The 19,744-nt window shown below is 37.7% G+C and overlaps 1 protein-coding gene across 8 annotated transcripts in view; it reads right to left on the bottom strand.

Annotated features, from left to right (window-relative positions):
* LOC126278680 (ankyrin repeat and IBR domain-containing protein 1-like) overlaps positions 1 to 19,744 on the bottom strand; it is a 579,195-nt gene that overhangs the window by 139,457 nt on the left and 419,994 nt on the right. For all 8 annotated transcript variants that reach the window (XM_049978928.1, XM_049978932.1, XM_049978933.1 and 5 more), the window contains 2 exons: positions 9,901 to 10,035; positions 2,347 to 2,554 (listed from right to left, as the gene is read on the bottom strand). In XM_049978928.1, coding sequence (XP_049834885.1) covers positions 2,347 to 2,554; positions 9,901 to 10,035 — 343 coding nt within the window. The remainder of the gene's footprint in view (positions 1 to 2,346; positions 2,555 to 9,900; positions 10,036 to 19,744) is intronic.

The raw sequence follows: 19,744 nt of genomic DNA, 5'->3' as shown, positions 1-19,744 counted from the left end.
AAAGTATGTGAGGATATTGAAGGAGTAATGCAGTATGTAAAGGGAGATGAAAACCTAATAATCATATTAGACTGGAATGCAGTTGTAAGGGAAGGAGTAGAAGTAATGTTTACAGGAGAACATGGGCTTCACAATAGGAATGAGAGAGGAGAAAGATTAATTGAGTTCTGCAATATATTTCAGTAGTTATCACAAATACTCTATTCAAGAATCACAAGAGGAGGAAGTACAGTTGGAAAATGCTGGGAGATATGGGAAGGTTTCAGTTAGATTACATCATGGTCAGGAAGAGATTCCAAAATCTGATATTGGATTGTTAGGAATACCCAGCAGCAGATATAGATTTGGGTAACAATTCATTAATGATGAAGAGTAGCCTGAAGCTTAAGAGGCTAGTCAGGAAGAAACAAAGTGCAAATAAGTGTGATGCAGAAATTCTAAGAAATGAAGAGATACACTTCAAGTTCTCTGATGCTATAGATGCTGTCATAATGAAGCTATATTATTTCACTGATGCTCAATTCAGAAAGAACAAGTACTGTATGTAGTGTAGTATATTTTAGTGTAGCATAGTAATTCATGGTGTAACATATACTAAATAAGGTGTTTGTTTAAAATGAAATTGACTGGTGCACACCACATCAAAATCCATCCAGCGGATGAGTTGTTAATTTTAATAGCATAGGCAAGATGGAGCAATGTGGTCACTGAGTATACAAAGCATGTAGGTGAAGAGGAAGTAAGGGCATTTGGAAGGATTTTGAAGCTTGATGCAAGAATACTTTTGCAAAAAACTATAAGTAAAATGCAGGTTTTGGGGAGAAACATTCCTTGGCAAAAAGGGTAGGAGTCATCCATGGCCCTGAAGGGTGGGAGAAGCAAGAATAGTATATCCACAAAAATATGATTTATGGCAGAGGAAGCAACTGCAAAATTTTATTCTGTGGAAGTTTTAGAGTGAGTTTACATGGGAAGAACATGTGTGGAGTGTCATACCAAAATCGTGTATTGTTGTAAAAGTGACTTGTCTGATGTCATAGTCAGCTAAAATGTTATAAATAAAGGATTCCCTCATTCAGGGCATATCATAGTGAGTACTGACTGAGGACGGACCTGTAACAGTACACCTCAGTGATGCGCTAATGCTTTCGGTAGTTCATCTGATATTTGCAAAGTCAAAACATGAAAAATGGCACAAGAGGGTGACATTAATTAGTGTTTCAAATTTATGTTACTGACTATGACAATAACTACAGATTTAGATGTGGTTAGCTCAGATGAACAAATTGTATGTTGCCCTATTATGTTATGTGTCACACTGATGCTGGTAAGTAGAGCAATGCTTCTTAACTTGCTGTTAGTTTCTCAGGATTGGGTTAAATAATAACAGTTGGTCTTCTGGTCATGGTTGTGGCTGCCAGTTTTTATCGTCTTGGAGAATATTGCATGTTTAGGTCCCAATTAGTTTCAAAACTATCCTGGCATCTCAGTTATAAAGTCTAAGATGGTAGCAAAACCATCGTTTGATCTCAGACTGGAGCAGCTAGATAGGTAAATTTACAGTAGACAAGTTTCATTAAGAATTAATGGCTATAATGCAGGCATTGTGAATTCTGGTTCAAGGCACTTTCATCTTTATGTTTATACCGTTGTTAATGTACAGCAGCCTAATAGGAGGACATAGGGTGTAAACAATATATTGTGTTATTATTAGATTCATGTTTTACTCTTTTGATAGTGTACAACAAGCCTCTCCATGAATTTTCTTTGGCAATGCAAAGAATAGGCATGCCATACCAGTTGGAATGCATCATCTGAATGAATGCAAACCAGGTAGGGGGGAGATAGGTGTCAACATGTGGAAACAATGCATAATGGCAACGAGTGAACTGAATCAACAAGCAGGTATCTGGTATCATTCGTTCATACATGCCTGTTGTTCTTCTGCTCACAGAGGATCTACACAAAATAAGTTTTTTCCTTCAATGCAACACATATAAAGGGAAAAGATTCGTGAGAATGCAGGGGCTAGCAACAGTAGAAGAACAACAAAGAATGGCAACCAAAAGGGAGGGTTTCGCTCAATTTGTGCAACATCAGAATCAGTCAAAAAACATATTTAAAAGTCAGTGACATTTTGCACATACAGTTTGTAAGTACCATGACTCCCTTTATCATCTGTTTTAATGACATGTCTCCTTTTTCCAGTATTTTATCCTTCTCTTTTGACTCCTGAAAACTTTAAGCTTATTTTTAACAAACCAGCCTGTTTTTATTGTCATTTGTAATTGTGAATACATTCTGTATTAAGAATCTTTTGTTACTGTATAAGTACATACTTCTTACCAGTGCTCGAAACTTGACCTGTCCCTAGAACCTGTCCTGTTCCTGGCCCCTGTGCTGTGCTAGTAGATGCCAGCAACAACTGAGCTTTTTGTCGTGCATTTATCAGCAGGGGCTCCTCCAGACGGTGACTATTTTCATGATTCTTGAAACGAGTGTAGTAATGTAAAAAACGGTTAAGTTCCTGAACTTGCTGGTTACGGACAACTGCCTGAAATATCAGAAATGATTAAGAATAGTTACATGAAGAGAACTTAAATCTTCTATACAAATATCACTAATAAGATTGAATAATTAAATACATAAACTATGATCAACGTTTGGGATGGAAGTTCTCCTGGTAGCATAGCAAGTACAGCAGAAAGCACACATTAAAAGTCCAGAATTATAGTATTGAATGTAAAGCACAAGGCAGTGGATTGCTTTTACTTGTATCTGTACTCAGCTTCTCAAGAATCTGTAAACATAAATGTTCCACTGGTGTCTGTTACATTTTAAAAAATAGTATGCAGGTCACAAGAATCCAATTAAGAGTAACAATTTACTTTTACTTAATATGCAAGTAATTGGTAATTGGTGGCACCAAATATTTTATGTTGTTAAAATTAAGAGTTGACGGTAAAGCCTCTTTAACATTTTGATACACACAGAAACCTAATATAGACCACTACTGAAGAGTCTACAGATTCTGATTCCACAGCACAACAGGTTTTGCTTTCAATAATGTGAATTTAATCAGTAAATACAAGAAAGATAACAAATCTGGACAAGGACTGTTATTTTCAAAATTCTTGTATAAAAACCATACATTACTCTGCAGGATCCATTTGCAAGGAGTTTCCGATACTTATGGAAAAGATACCAGACTGTAAAGTTGTAGAGTGAAACTGGAACTGCCCTTTAAAAACACAACTTATAACTTATATACTCTGAAGAAATTTGTCATAATTATTTTACTTCCTTTTACTGTAATCTATTATGCAAGTATATAATCTATTAATATGTTTCTAAGATACATATTCCTTCAAAGATATGAAAAAAGAGCTTGCAAGCGACTTGTGCATAGTTACATGTTAGTTTGTTACATATTACACTATAATGAAGATAGATAGAGACAATTTATTATGAGATATGTGTGGAATCTCATCAATATACTTGAATTTTCTTTATCTGCAGATCTTTAACATCAGACATCTTACACAAATCAGTGCAGCCTTCTGGAGATGAATGTTAATTCTGGAAATTATTTTAAATATTTTTTCATCCTACACATTACATCCAACTGAAAACATAGTTTCTGGCTTCAAAGACAACATAGAGAGTAAGTTTCTTTGTAATTGCTAGGTATGGTTCTAGTGGAGGCAGTATGCCTTGGCCTGTCTCTAACCTTTGAAATGGCTTACCCAGATATTACCTGCCAGAAACCATGGCTCTTGCTAAGAAGGGGTGGCTTGCATGCCTCAGCAACATAGATAGCCTTACTGTAAGTGCACCTGCAAATAGACGGATATTTGCAGAGGGGCTAGATGAATATGTGGTTCCTGACAAGGTTGCAGGGTCAACAGTCTGGATGACTGACTGATCTGGCCTTTTAACATTGGTTAACAGGACCTTGCTATGTTGGTACCGCAAATTGGTGAAAGCTTGGGAAAACTACAGAAATTATTTTTCCTGAGGGCAGGCAGTTCTATTGTATGGCTTAATTATGACAGTATCCTTTTGGGTAAAATATTCTGTAGGTAAAACAGTCCCATACTCAGATCTTTGTGCAGCAACTTCTTGCAAGGATATTGCATTAGGAAACACAAAACTGGGATTCTACAAGTCACTGTGTGGAATGTCAACTCCCTTAATGACATATAGTGAAAATTAATGAAGTATGGTGGAGGGAAGAACAGTAATTCTCGTCATATCAGTACAGGGTTATCACAAATAATAAGACAGTATGACAAAGGAGTATATCTAACAATGAATAAAAACACAGAAATGCAGGTAAGCTACTATGAACAGCATAGAGAACGTATCATTGTAGCAAAGATAAACACAAAACCAGTACCACCCACAACCACAACAGTATAAGTTTACAGGATGTCCATCATTAAAGTTAAACAATGGAAAATCCAGGATGGAATGTAACAAAACTAGAAAAGGAAAGTTGCTACTCACTATATGGCGGAGATTATGAGTCGCAACATGCACAACGAAAAGATTCACACAATTATAGCTTTCGGCCATTAGGGCCTTTGTCAGCAATAGACAAACTTCAAAGGAGAGGTAATTGTGGATGACTGCTGTGTAGTGCTGGAATGCAAACAGGGATGGGGTTGGATGGATGAGGACAGTGACTAACGAATGTTGAGACCAAGAAGATTACCGGAACATAGGATGTATTGCAGGGAAAGTTCCCACCCACAATTACTTCTCCTTTGAAGACATTACCTACAAACAAATTTGGGGCACGACTATGGGCACCCACATGGCACCATCCTATGCCAACCTATTCATGTGCCAACTAGAGGAATCCTAGCTAAAAACCCAGAATCCTAAACCCCTCACCTGGTTCAGATTCATTGATGACATCTTTGCTATCTGGATTGAAGGTGAGGACACCCTATCCACATTTCTCCAAAATATCAACAACTTCTCTCCCCATTTGCTTCACCTGGTCCTACTCAACTCAACAATCCACCTTCCTAGATGTTGACCTCCACCTCAGAGATGGCTACATCAGTATCTCCATCCTTATCAAACCTACTAACCACCAGGAATACCTCCACTTCGACAGATGCCACTCATTCCATACCAAGAAGTCCCTTCCATACAGCCTAGCCACCCTCGGTCGTCGCATCTGCAGTGATGAGCAGTCCCTCTCAAAATATACCGAGGGTCTCACCGAAGCCTTCACTGACTGTAATTATCCTCCCAACCTTGTACAAAAACAAATCTCCTGCGCCTTATCTTTCCAGTCTGCCACCACCTCCCAAAGTCCCACAGTCTGGCTACAGAGGAGCATTCCCCTCAGTACGATCCAGGACTGGAGCAACTGAATTACATTCTCCGCCAGGGTTTCAATTACTTCTCGTCGTGCCCTGAAATGAGAAATGTCCTGCCCACTATCCTTCCCACCCCTCCTACAGTGGTATTTTGCCATCCACCGAACCTTCACAATACATTCGTCCATCCCTACACAACCCCTGCTTCCAATCTCTTACCTTATGGCTCATACCCCTGTAATAGACCTAGATGCAAGACCTGTCCCACACATCATCTTACCACTACCTTATCTGAGACTGCAGACGTGTGTGCAAGTTGCCTTTTGCTTGAGTGTATGTGTGTGTGTGTGTGTGTGTGTGTGTGTGTGTGTGTGTGTGTGTGTGTGTGTGTGTGTCTATTGCTGACAAAGGCCTTAATGGCCGAAAGCTATAATTGTGTGAATCTTTTTGTTGTGCATATCACAACTCAGCATATCAACTATATGGTGAGTAGCAACTTTCCTTCTCTTAATATTGTTACATTTCTTCACTAAAGTTATAGTTTAAAAATGCTGTAGAAAGAGAACCAGTACTCAGAATGATCTCAAATTTGAACAACATACTATTGACGCAGGCAAAAACTTCCTGGAAAAAATAAAATTTGTGAAAATTTGATCAACAGATGGTTCTGTAAGCATCGGAATAAGCACACCAACAGACAAAAGGGACACAGCTGCTCCTCAGTTTGCATCTGAGATGCCCAACATGACTATATCCATGAAGGACCACACACTGCTGGTAAAGCTCATTTACAAGAATGGTGACTGTGTGCCAGTAGTCCTGCAGAAGTTCCAAACACTCGAGGGAGTGGTTCAGTGTCCACAATGGGTCAGGAGAAAATCATTACAAACTTCAAAAAGACAGGTTCTTTTGAAGTCCATTGCGGAATAGGGAGGAGGGTAGTTGATCCAAAGTCTGTCGAAGACGTGGCCACAGCATTACAGGAGAGATTGAGCAGTGGTGTGCAAACATACAATGCACAGGGAATTGCCATGAAAATTGGGCACGCCTGTGATCACAGTAGTTAAAATCCTATGAAACAGCCTACATTGCTATCCATACAAAAATCACCAATATTTAGGAGTTGCTTCTGCTCACCTGCCAGCAAGACAAACATTCATTCTGGAATTTCTTGCTCACATGGAAGTGGACACTGAATGGCCATATAACAAACATTCTGTGGACAGACAGAGCTCATTTCTATCTCCAAGAGTCTGTCACTATGCAGAATTGCAGAATATGGGCAATAGAAAATTAACACGCTCTTCATTCTGTAAAGGCAACTATGCAGTGCGGGTTAACAGTATCATTTATCATAGTGCTGTTGAGGACATAAGTCCTGTGGGTCCTGTTACCTGTTCCATACCGGCCGGATTGGCCGTGCAGTTCTAGGCACTATAGTCTGGAGCCTAGCGACTGCTACTGTCGCAGGTTTGAATCCTGCCTTGGGCATGGATGTGTGTGATGTCCTTAGGTTAGTTAGGTTTAATTAGTTCTAAGTCCTAGGTGACTGATGACCTCGATGTTAAGTTGCATAGTGCTCAGAGCCATTTGAACCATTTTGAACCTGTTCCGTTACTGGTAAATGCTGTGAGTCTTTCGCACACCCACGTCATTCCAACCCTTCGACAACATGGATGACTTGGTAGGATCATTTTTATGGAAGATGGTGCTCCTCTGCACACCGCACAGCCAGTGAAATGCCTGCTGCTGAGATATTTTGGAGATGTTATAATTATTGGCCATCATTTCCCTACAGCCTGGCTGTACAGATCACCTAATCTTAACCTGTGTGACTTTTGGATGTGGATTCATCTTAAAGATATTGTGCTCAGTGCTCCAATTTGAAGCATAGCTAAACTGTAGGCATGATAAAAGAAATCATTGAGATAGTTAAGGGAGGTGAAAATTTAATTGTGAAGAAGGACTGGAATTTGATAGTACAGAAAGGAATAGAATGAAAAAGAGTAGGAGAACATGGCTTGGAGGAAAGGAACGAAAGAGGAAGCAGCTGGGTACAATTTGGTACAAAGAGCAATTTAAGCATTGATAATACTCTTAATACATGATTCAAGAATCATCAAAGAAGGCTCTATACATGACAATTACTCAGAGCCACTGGAAGGTTTTAGACTAATTATCTAAAGATAACACAAATACTTTAAAATAGGACTTAAAACAGTAAAATCCAGGATGGAATAATGATAATATTACGAAAACGATGTGTTGCTACTCACCACATAGTGAAGGTGCTGAGTCACAGGCAGGCACAATGAAAAGACTGCTAAATAAGTATGCTTTTGGCCAAAAGGCCTTCTTCTGAATTATGTAACACACACACACACCCATTCATGCAAACACAACTCACACACGTATGACCACTGTCACTGGCTATTGACGCCAGACTGCAAACTACAGTACATGATGGGAGAAGCACTCTGGGTGATGGGGTAAGGATGAGACTGGGACAGGGAGGGCAGGGATGCTACCCTGAATTCCTCCCACCATGCCCCAGCCTCTTCCTACCCCCACCACCCAGACTGCTTCTCCTATCATGCGCTGTAGCTTGTAGTGTGGCCTCAGACAGTGGCCATGTTGAGTTGTATTTGCATGGAAGTGTATGTGTATTTTATCAAATTCAGAAGAAGATATTTTGGTAAAAATCTTACTTATTTATCAGTCTTTTTGTGGTGCCTGTCTGCGGTCCAGCATCTCTGCTATATGATGAGTAGCGATTTATCCTTTTCATAATATTGTCACTTTAAACTGTGAGCCATTTCTGGTGGCATATGTGGATCATAATTTGTTGTTTATGAACTTTAGATTAAAACTGAAGAGAATGCAGAAAGACAGATAATTAAGGAGTTGAGGTCTGAATAAATTGAAAGAGCCAAGGTTGTTGGGAGTTCCACAGGAGACATTAAGCTATTTTAGACTGAAATTGGGGAAAGGACTACAATAGAAGACAAATGTGTAGCTTTGAGTGAGGAAATAGTGAAGGGGACAGAAGATAAAATAGGTAAGAAGGTGGCACCCAGTAGCAATCCATGGATAACATGGGAGATATGGAATTTAATTGATGAAAGGAGAAAATATAAAAATGTATCAAATGAAGCAGGCAAAAGAAAATACAAACATCTAAAAAATGAGACTGATAGAAAGCACATAATTGTTAAGTAGGAATGGCTATGAGAAATGCATGACTGTAAAAGTGTGAATGCCTAGGAAAAGATACATGCCACTTATAGGAAAATTAAAGAGCCCTTTGAAGAAAACAGAAACAACTGTATAAATATCAACCAATCACATGGCAAGCTAATGCTAAGCAAAGAGGGGAAAGCTGAAAGGAGTATATGGGAGGGGGGGCAATACAAAGGAAATGAAGACTATATTCTAGGAAGGTAATTGAGGAAGCAAATGAAGATGAGATCTGAAATCCTGTAATGTGAGAAATCTTGTAATGTGAGAGAAAATTAACAGAGCTTTGAGAGGCCTAAGCGTACACAATGCTCCTGGAGTAGACAACACTCCCACAGAAAAAAATGAGATTCTTGGGAGAGCTAGCTACAAGCTTAACTATTCCTCCTGGTATGCAAGATATATGAGACAGGAAAAACACCCTCAGACTTCAAGAAGAATGTAACAATTTCAGTTCCAAAAAAGGTATGCACTGACAAGTGTAAATATTACTGAATCATGAGTTTATTCATCATCAATTTAGTACATCATGGTTTCACAATACTGACACGAATTAGTTACAGAAGAATGAAAAAAAGGAAGAAGCTGCCCTTGGAGAAAATCAGTTACTGTTCCAAAGAAATGTAGGAACGTGTTGACTAGAATGCGCTTTTCAAAATTTTGGAGGTAACAGAAAAGAAATACATAGCGTGAAAGGTTATACTTGAACTGAAAGCAGACTGCAATTGTAAGAGACAAAGAAACGGGAAGGAATCAATAGTTTAGAAGGGAGTGAGACAGTGTTGTAGCCTATCATCAATGTTACTCAATCTTTCCACTGAGCAAGCAGTTGAAAAGCATGATGGTTAGAGTTTTGATGAACACAAATAAAAGTAAAACATGGGCAGTGGAATGTAGTTGGATGGAAGCGATGAGATGAACACAGTAAGCAGATTCAGAAGGATGTACATTGCAGTAGTTACTTGGAGATAAAGCTTGCACAGGATAAAATAGCATTGAGAGCTGCATCAAACCAGTCTTCAGACTGAAGACCACAATAACAACATTGTTCTTTTGCTTCTCTTTTGGCCTGAGGTGTTGATTTATTCCCTTGTCTAATCTGTTGAGCCACAAATGTCTCTCTCATTAATGACCATTGCATACCTTCCTTTGAGTGTAGATTCACTTGAAATAATCTATTTTGGTCACCTTTCACTTTCATAGTAATTAAAGAAAACATGTAATACTGCAGTTATTAGACAGTTTATTTATTTATTATCTAGCATCAGTTCTACGAAACAACTTCCAGTGTCTGGACATAAAACACTTTTCACACTTATGTCCTTACCTCAGTGATAAGAGCCCCCTGCCGCTCATCAGCCTTGTGCACTGCTTCAAAACGATTGCAACGAAAATAGCCACCTGTTGCTGAACTGTGTTTCTTCCAGTTCTCCAGACACACCCAGCAGAAGTCACATTTACACTGCAAAAGAAGTGTGAAATGTGATTTATTCGTCTCATTACACACAATTTTCAAATCATTAATGTGATGTATAGGAGACATGTCAAGTTTTACAATAAGAATATTTTAGGAGAAATACAAAAGTTTTCATTATTTTGTATACTCTCTGAGATTCAGCTACCAAATACTTATTATAGTTTTCAATACACAAAAAATAAAATATATAATTCTCTTATTCAGTCTGTGAAACTCTCTCCTCAGTGAAATCTTCAGCAAAATAATAGAAAATAATAGGACTTTTCCAACAGAAAAGTAAAGAGGAATCTTTTCAGTAAACCAAGCTCTATGTAAAATATATCACTGTCTCTTATTAAACTGAAAATTTTTAACACCAAATACTCTAGTGTTTGAGTGTAGAGTTTGAAATGGGGTGTTGGAAGTTTACAATAATCTGTGTGGTTAGTGCTGCAGATGTGTGGGAATTGTAAGTGTCAAGTGTATGTTGGCTCTTGCATACAGAAACCAACACCTCATACATGTATAAGTGAAAACGGATAATATTTTTAAAGTTTCAAACAGTGATTGAGTACTTCCATCATTTGGCAACACACACATTCCTAATTACTTTCTTTTGTTATACTAGGAGCCTTGAGATGTTTTCTGAATTTCCCCACAAGATTATGCTGGAACTAATAGCAGACTCAAAACAGCACTGATATACTATCTTTCTGGTGCCTAAATTTGTGGCACCTGACAAAATATGAATTAAAAATGCTAAGCTATTCAGTTTGTTTGCTAAGCAGTGCACATTTACCATTCAATTTAAATTTTTATCAGGATTTAGGCCTAAGAACTTTATGTGGTTTGCTTCTGTGATATCCTGATAATTTTTTGTTATTTTTATTTCGCTCTATTCCACTGATTTAATTTCAAATTGCATCATTTTGGTGTAGTTGTGCTTAGTTTTAGTCCATTTCAATAGAACTGAGATTCAAATTTTTCTGAAGTATTTTTAACACTTTCTGGGAGTCTTCCAGGCACTTCTTTTTCAATTATAACTGATGTATTGTCAGCAAATAAAACTGAATGAACTTCAATAGCAAATGGTAGGTCATCTGTTTGGAAAAGGAACAGGTAGGGACCTACTTTCAAACCTTGTGAAACTTTTTGATAAACAGCTTCCCACTTTGAGGAGTAATTGCTTGAATTTCAAACTAGTAATTGCTTGAATCTGAAATGAGGATTACTTTTTGTTTCCCATATGTTAAGTAAGAAAATGCCATATATGCTTTCACCAATCAAATTTTGAATGATCTGAATAATCGAACACTACCCATTGGGATTTTTTGTGATTTCTCAAAGGCTTTGATTGTGTAAATCATGAAATTTTGCTAGACAAGCTCAAATATTGTGGCATGAGTGGGACACTGCACAAATGGTTCAATTCGTACCTAACTGGACGAGTGCAGAAAGTTGAAATAGGCAGTTCTCATAATATGCAAAGATCAGCACATTCCTCAAACTGGGGAACTATCAAGCATGGGGTTCCACAAGGGTCAGTCTTGGGTCCTTTGTTGTTCTTAATATATATTAATGACTTGCCATTCTATATTCATGAAGAGGCAAAGTTAGTTCTCTTTGCTGATGATACAAGTATAGTAATCACACCTGACAAACAAGAATTAACTGATGAAATTTTCAGTACTGTCTTTCAGAAAATTACTAAGTGGTTCCTTGTAAACGGACTCTCACTGAATTTTGTAAGACACAGTACATACAGTTCCGTACAGTGAATGGTATGACGCCATTAATAAATATAGACCTTAATTAGAAGCATATAGCTAAGGTAGAATATTCCAAATCTTTGGGGATGTCCATTGATGAGAGATTAAACTGGAAGAAACACATTGGTGATCTGCTGAAACGTTTGAGTTCAGCTACTTATGCAATAAGGGTCATTGCAAATTTTGGTGATAAACATCTTAGTAAATTAGCTTACTACGCCTATTTTCACTCATTGCTTTCATATGGCATCATATTTTGGGCTAATTCATCACTGAGGAATAAAGTACTTATTATACAGAAGCGTGTAATCACAATAATAGCTGGAGACCACCCAAGATCATCCTGCAGACATTTATTTAAGGATCTAGGGATATTCACAGTAGCTTCTCAGTATATATACTGTCTTATGAAATTTATTATTAACAACCAAACCCAATTCAAAAGTAATAGCAGTGTGCATAGCTACAATACTAGGAGAAAGGATGGTCTTCACTATTCAAGATTAAATCTAACTTTGGCACAGAAAGGGGTGAATTATACTGCCACTAAAGTCTTTGGTCACTTGCCAAATAGTATCAAAAGTCTGACAGATAACCAACAAGTATTTAAGAAGAAATTAAAGGAATTTCTGAAGGACAACTCCTTCTACTCCATAGAGGAATTTTTAGACATAGATTCAAAAAAAAAGAAAAAAAAGAAAAAAAAGAAAAAAAAATTATTAAAAATATAAAAAACACAAAAAATAAAAAATTTGTTATATTAACTTAAGTATGTTGTTAAATTAACTTCATTATGTCATGTATTGGAAAATTTGACTCGTTCCACATCATTACGAAATATCGTATTCATGATCCATGGAACTAGTATTAATCTAACCTAATCTAATCTAAGAATTGAACACTGTAGAGCAGTGTCTCTTGATTCCACATATCTGTAATTTGTGCAGAAGTAAGGAGTGATTCACTGAACTGAATGCTTTGTCAAGAACACAGAATATTCCAGTGAGCACTCTGCCCTCATATAAAGAGTAGCATACATTTTGAGTAAACTCACTGAGGGCACTTACAGTATTTTTTGTTGTTAGAATCCAATCTCGTTTTTAAAACTTGTGTCATTTATAGAAAGAAGTTTTTGAAATTGTTTTGCTACAATATGTTCAAACACTTTAGAGAACACCAACATAAAAGAGATAGACCAGCATTTCTCCATATCTTCCATCAATCACTTTTTGAATAATTGTTTTACCTTGGCATATTTCAATTTATTTGGCAAAATCCCTGCTCAAAGGACTAATTTTACAATAATTAACACTGGATGTGAAATGACATCATACACACTCTTGGTTATAGATACTGGTGTCTCATCCTACCGAGATCAGTTTCTGTTTATTAAAGACAATATTTCATTTTTCAAATCTCTTTGGGTGAGTTTTACAACTTGTTAAAATATGTATTCTTGTTGTTTTCCAAGCTTATGAAATTTTCTTGTCTTGCTAGGCTGCCACATCTACATCTCTGCTCAAGGGCACCCATATGATAGTTTGTAAGGAGGAGGGGTGAGCTAGACCTAGGTGGGGTTATGGAGTATTTTAATGTTTTGGAAGAGAAATGGAGACTTGTAAGCAGCCATAAAAAAGTTCCAGTTCCCACCCTGTTAACCTGTGTAATAACAACCTTTAAATCATTTTCTTGGAAGAAAAACATCTGACTACCTATTTTTTTCCATTCTCTGAGCCCCCACCCCCACCCCCCAGTATGGGCACCCTTGTCTGGGTGTACTATATTTAAGAAAAAAATGGAAATGATCATATGGCATTGTTGGCCGGAGGCCCCATTCAGCGGAGTTTGTCCACCGCATTTCAAGTCCTTTTTAGTTGGCACCATGTTGGCGACTTGCGAGTCAATGATGATGAAGGACACACAACACACTGTCCCCTGCCGGGAATCGAACCCGGGCCCCCTGTGTGGTAGGCGGTACATTACTGCTATGCTATGGAGGCAGACTACTATGCTATGCAGGCGGACTATATTTAAGAATAATTCATTCAAACAATTGGACTTCTGAATAGGGCTTACTATAATATCATTTTCAAATCTAGTTTTCAGAATCTCTCATCTTTTCACTTTTGCTCCTAACTCCAACAGAACAACTGACCATACTGCTTTTGGCTTGTTTCTGTGTTGGAGGAAGAATGTATTATTTCCCATTTTTAGCAGCTAGTACAACTTTGCTGAATACTGCTTTGTACATTTAATGTACATAACAAAATAAAAACAATACTGTTCATTGAAAACAATAACAGAACTAGAAAGCTACTAAAATACACACATTAACTATAATGAAAAATGAAGTTATTGCTGAACTAATTCAAGGATAAGAACAACAGGATCCTGTTTCAAGTTCTTGGAGTCTCCAACTGCTTCTACAAAATATAAGGATTAGAAGAATAGGAAGAAAGAGTTTTAATTATGACTCCTGTTCCTTTTTCACACACACACACACACACACACACACACACACACACACACACACACATCAGATAAGGATATAACTGAAGCAAAGAAGATAAGCAGATGAAAATGATAGTATTAAGAATTTAATGAAGCACTGTTGTTGCTGACAATGATATGTTTGCTTGAGAGCAATGAATGAGATCTTTAGTGCCAGAGCAGTGATGACAAGGGATCTGTCAACTTATCACAACAGTACTGGTAAATGATCAGAAAGAAAGAGACAGCAAAAAGTGTCACATTTTGAAAAATTATATAAAAAAAGCATGAAGAGATCCATCAAATAGTTGAGTGATGTGTGACTCAAATGTAACTGTTGGTTGGTTATAAATTATTACTACCTATAGAGATCAGCTTACATTCGTGAGCTTACAAAATCGTCATGGATGCATAGCTAAAGTTTCTCAAACTTTTCAACTTTTTAAAAATTAGTGGAGTACATATAACTTTATTTTCATTTTCAATTTCTCTTTAAACTATTTTTTTCAGTTATTGCTTTCATCAGGCTAATGTTCTTTGAGGCTTATACATTATATGCACAATGTCTTACATCTGTAGTATGTTTAATTTCCTACACTTTCATGTAAATCTATTGTATTCAAAGTCAGTTTAAGGCACATTAATATAAAAATAATGATTGTATTGTGAGAATTACAATTTGTGTTGACCAGGACTTGAAGTCAGATTTCTGCTTTCCACAAGCATTCAACTTGACCATAAGCGTATAGGACAATGCCTTGGGTTTAGCATTTCTCAGTGGTGGTAACCTGCACTATTTCATGTCTCTGGATCTTCACTGATTTCATCCCCACTGAGTCAGTTTATGATATTTCATCAACAATCACCCCTGTGATGCTATTCACAAGTAATTCTTGAGAGAAATTACAGGTGGAATGTCAGTGGCAATGAAACAATTGACATTCCAATATAGAATAACAGCGATATCGAATGGACAGATTGTTACTCACCACACAGAGAAGGCATTGCGTTGTGGACAATCAAAAAATAAATAAATAAATAAATAAATAAATAAATAAATAAAATAAAATAAAATAAATGCTAGAAATTTTCAGCTTTTAGGCTACATCTTTCATTAGAAGTAGAAAACACAAATTCATATAAGCACAACTCATGCATGCAAAACCACTGTCATCCCTGAGCACTAAGATCTGATTGCAGCTGTGTCTGTGGTGGGCAACAATCTTGCTGAGGCAAGTAGTGTGGGTACATAAGAGGAGTGTGGAAGGGAGGGTATAGGATAGCAGTGGGAGAAGATGCTAGTGCTGCTTGTGGGAGTGTGTAGGAACATGGTTGCAGTAGGATAAGGCAAGTGTAGGATTGTAGTGTGAACAGCAAAGGGGAGAGCAGTAATATTTTTGGAGAAAATTTAAGTGCATATCGGAACTATATGTATTTGTCACAGTCTACAAGAAACTCAAAACCACTGAGATGGAAACTGAAGCTGCATGTAAAACTGTTTGGGCAAGACTCAGTATTAATGGTGGGCATAAATCGTAATTGGATTCTCCTATTGCCCCCACTAGACACTGCACATAAGTTCCCAACCATACTGTAATAATCAGTGGAGACTTAAATCAACCAACTATCAGCTGGGAAAATTACAGTTCTGTTAGTGGTGAGCATGATAAGACATCCTGTGAAACATTACTAAATGCCTTAACTGAAAACTATCTCGAACAGATAGTTTGGAACCCCACTCATGACGGAAATATTTTGGATCTAATGGCAACAAGTAGACCTGACCTCTTTGAGGATGTCACATCAGTGACCATGACACTACTGTAGCAGAGTACTGTCAAATGTTCTTCCACAAAACCAAAAGAAATTTTGGTCACATGTAAAGGCTATTAGTGACACAGTTACTGCCCAGTCACTAACAAATGAGACAAGAACTGAAACTGAGGGTAGCAAAGCAAAAGCTGAAATGCTTAACTCTTGTTTTCAAATATTCCTTACAAAGGAAAACCCAGGAGAATTGCCTCAAATTAACCCTTGTACCACTGAAAAGGGTGATGATAACAAACACCTGAAATTGTTAAAACTGGAAGCTTTGGTTTGGGACAGTCGAGTAGGTGCAGTATTTCTTGATTTCCGAAAAACATTCGACTTGGTACCAATCTACATTTATTCTCAAAAGCATGGCCACATGGGTTCAGTGAAATTTGTGTCTGTATTGAGGACTTTTTGGCAGGGAGGATGCATCATGTTATCTTATGAGGTCTGTTCAAAAAATTCTGCAACATTCATAAGTCTGCACCAACAACGGTGTGGTGGAGCGAAATGTGGCTGGCATCCCTGCACATGCCTGTGTTTAATGTATAACTGCTGGAAGTTTCACACTTACATGTCTGTTAGTTATTGTACAGCACTGTATTGAGTAGAATATTGTGTCACACTGTTTGCAAATTTCGAGATGGCGGAGTTAGAGGAGCAACACATCTGCATTAAATTTAGTGTGAAACTCAAGAAAACCTTTAGAGAGACTCACCAAATGGTGCAGGAAGCCTACAGTGATGAGTGCTTAAGCCATACTTGGTGTTATAAATGGTTCACACAATTTAAAAATGGCCAGATGGAAGTTCAAGGTGACCTCGTTCAGGACACCCTTTGATGTCTACCACCCTCGCTCATGTCAGGAACATCAATAAAATTGTGCATGCCAATCGAAGACTGATTGTCTGAGAGATTGCAGAAGAATGTAACATTTCAATTGGATCATATCATGAATTCTTTATGCAGCCTCTTGGATGGACTGTTTTGCCATCAAGTTTGTCCCATGGCTCATGCCTCAAGAGCAGAGAGACCTTCACCTTGCAATCTGCAAAGAGCTTTTGGATCTTGCAAATAAGAATGAGATGTTCATTAAAACAATCATAGCTGGTGATGAGACATGGGTCTACAGTTATGATGTTGAGAACAAGGTTCAATCTTCACAATGGGTTGGGAAAACTTCCCCAAGATTCAAAAAAGCTCATCAGGTCATGCTGATAGTTTTCTTTGCCTTTGAACAATTAGACCACAATGAATTTGTGCCACAGGGACACTATTAGTCAATGGTACTATCAGGATGCGTTACAACATCTTTAAAAAAATGTAAGAAGGAAATGGCCTGAAATGAGGCGAGACATTTCATGGCTCTTGCATCACAATAATGCACCCACACATTCATCCCTGTTGGTGCATGACTGCTACACAAAAAACGAAATCACTGTGCTGACTCATCCTCCGTACACTCCAGACCTGGCCCCTGCATTTTTTTTTTTCCATAGTTGGAAACACTACTGAATGGATAGTTTTGCAATGATAGATGGGGTAAAAAAAGTTCTGGAATTGTTTGAACAGATCTTGTGTATGGAGAGTCATCATGAGATGTAGAAGTAACTTCAGGTGTGCCCCAGGAAAGTGTGTTGGGACCCTTGCTGTTCATGTTGTATATTAATGACTTTATGGACAATATTAACAGTAACTCAGAATTTTTGTTTGGCACCTTGCTTTAAATGTTCAGAAATGTAACATTGTGTGCTTCACAAAACAAAACAAAAACATAGTATCCTATGACTATAATATCAATGAGTCACATTTGGAATTGGCCAACTCATACAAATACCTGAGTGTAACACTTTGTAGGTATGAAATGGAATGATCACACAGGCTTAGTTGTGGGTAAGACATGTGGGTAGATCTTGGTTTGTTGGTAGAATACTGGGCAAGTGCTATCAGTCTACAAAGGAGATTGTTTACAAATCACTGGCATGGCCAATTCTAGAATACTGCTCAAACTACACTGGCAGGCTCTTGAAAATAGATGTAAACTAACCCTAGAAAGTTTACTAACAAACTTCAAGAACCGACTTTAAATAACAACTCTATGAATACACTACAACCCCCTATGTGTCGCTCACATAGGGATCATGATGACAAAATCAGAATAATTACACACAAAGGCATTCAAACAATTATTCTTCCTGTGCTCCTTGTGTGTATGGAATGGGAAAAACCCTAATGACTCGTACAATGAGATGTAGGCTCTCTCATGCACTTACAATGGTTTGCAGAGTACAGACATAGACATAGAGATGTACATGTAGATAGGCAGATGAATGAGAGAGCCCAGTGAAGGTTGATGACAGGGGGGGGGGGGTTATGGGAACAAAGGATATGTTACAGAGAGAGTACCCACATGTGTAGTTCAGTCAGTGAAGTACCGTATTTACTCGAATCTAAGCTGCACCTGAAAAATGAGACTCGAAATCAAGGAAAAAAAAAATTTCCCGAATCTAAGCACCACCTGAAATTTGAGACTCGAAATTCAAAGGGAGAGAAAAGTTTTAGGCCACACCTCCAAATCGAAACTAAGTTGGTCCATAGTAATATGAGACACAATTTAGGTCAAATGAATGACGATACAGCTACAGTAGTTTGGTTCGAGTCCGTCTGTATTTATACGGGTACCCTTCCTTTTTCACGTGCTATGTCTGGTTTGAATTGATTGCTTATTTTTCTTTCATCTGATAAGTGCCGTTCTCTTTGTTATAGGTGTTTATGTCACTCTAAGCTAAAAATGCATTATTGTACTGTGTCATGCATTGTTTGTCGCATTCTGGTAATGAGTGTTTACGACCTGCCGCCGCTCGCGGCATGGGTTGCTTTTGTGCGCGCTACCGCTGCTTACAATTGTCTCATTAGCGAAACAGTGGCAAGAGACTGCTATTTGTTTCTTTGCTGCTTTCTTTGATAATGATCAACAAGAACCAAATAATAGACTGCACATGATAGGAGATGTTCTGAACAAGAGTTAAGCGAAAATTTCTCTCCATTTGAAAATCTTTGGAGACGTCTCTTTCGTTCATTACATTCCGCACAGAAATTAGAGTCGTCTTAGATTTAAAAATCTAGTCAATTGCCGTGCTTCATCTCTGACTGTATCACTATTAGGCATAAGAATAATATGAATATAAACATGACATGATATGTATATTCTTCGCGTTTGCTGTTGTTTCACTCTAGTTTCGTAGTTTATTAGGCAGACAGGATTTAAATGAGATAGCAGCAAACACGAAAGAATACATGGCAAAATGTTTATATCCGTATTATTCTTATGGTGGAGAGAATACTGCATGTGATTCACAATTCATATAAGTTCCTATTTGCAACCATCTCTTCTCACATGTAGGAAAAAATTCAGAATGTAGAGTTGGCCATATTGACAAACATCCCAAACAGTCTTGCCAGTTGGATTCTCGTAGTACACTGAAAGGCTGCCACATTCGAAGATGATCAATACGGAATTTGTATTTACTTCGTTGGATAATTTATGAAAATGCAATGGTCGAAACTCGGGGTGGAGAAAAAAGCTCGTCTTCCACCTTTTTTTAATTTATTTACTGACGCAGAGGTTTTGACTACAGTATTTA

The sequence above is a fragment of the Schistocerca gregaria genome, chromosome 6, assembly GCF_023897955.1.
Source record: "Schistocerca gregaria isolate iqSchGreg1 chromosome 6, iqSchGreg1.2, whole genome shotgun sequence".
NCBI classification, from domain to species: domain Eukaryota; kingdom Metazoa; phylum Arthropoda; class Insecta; order Orthoptera; family Acrididae; genus Schistocerca; species Schistocerca gregaria.
This window is presented reverse-complemented; position numbering and strand designations above follow the sequence as displayed.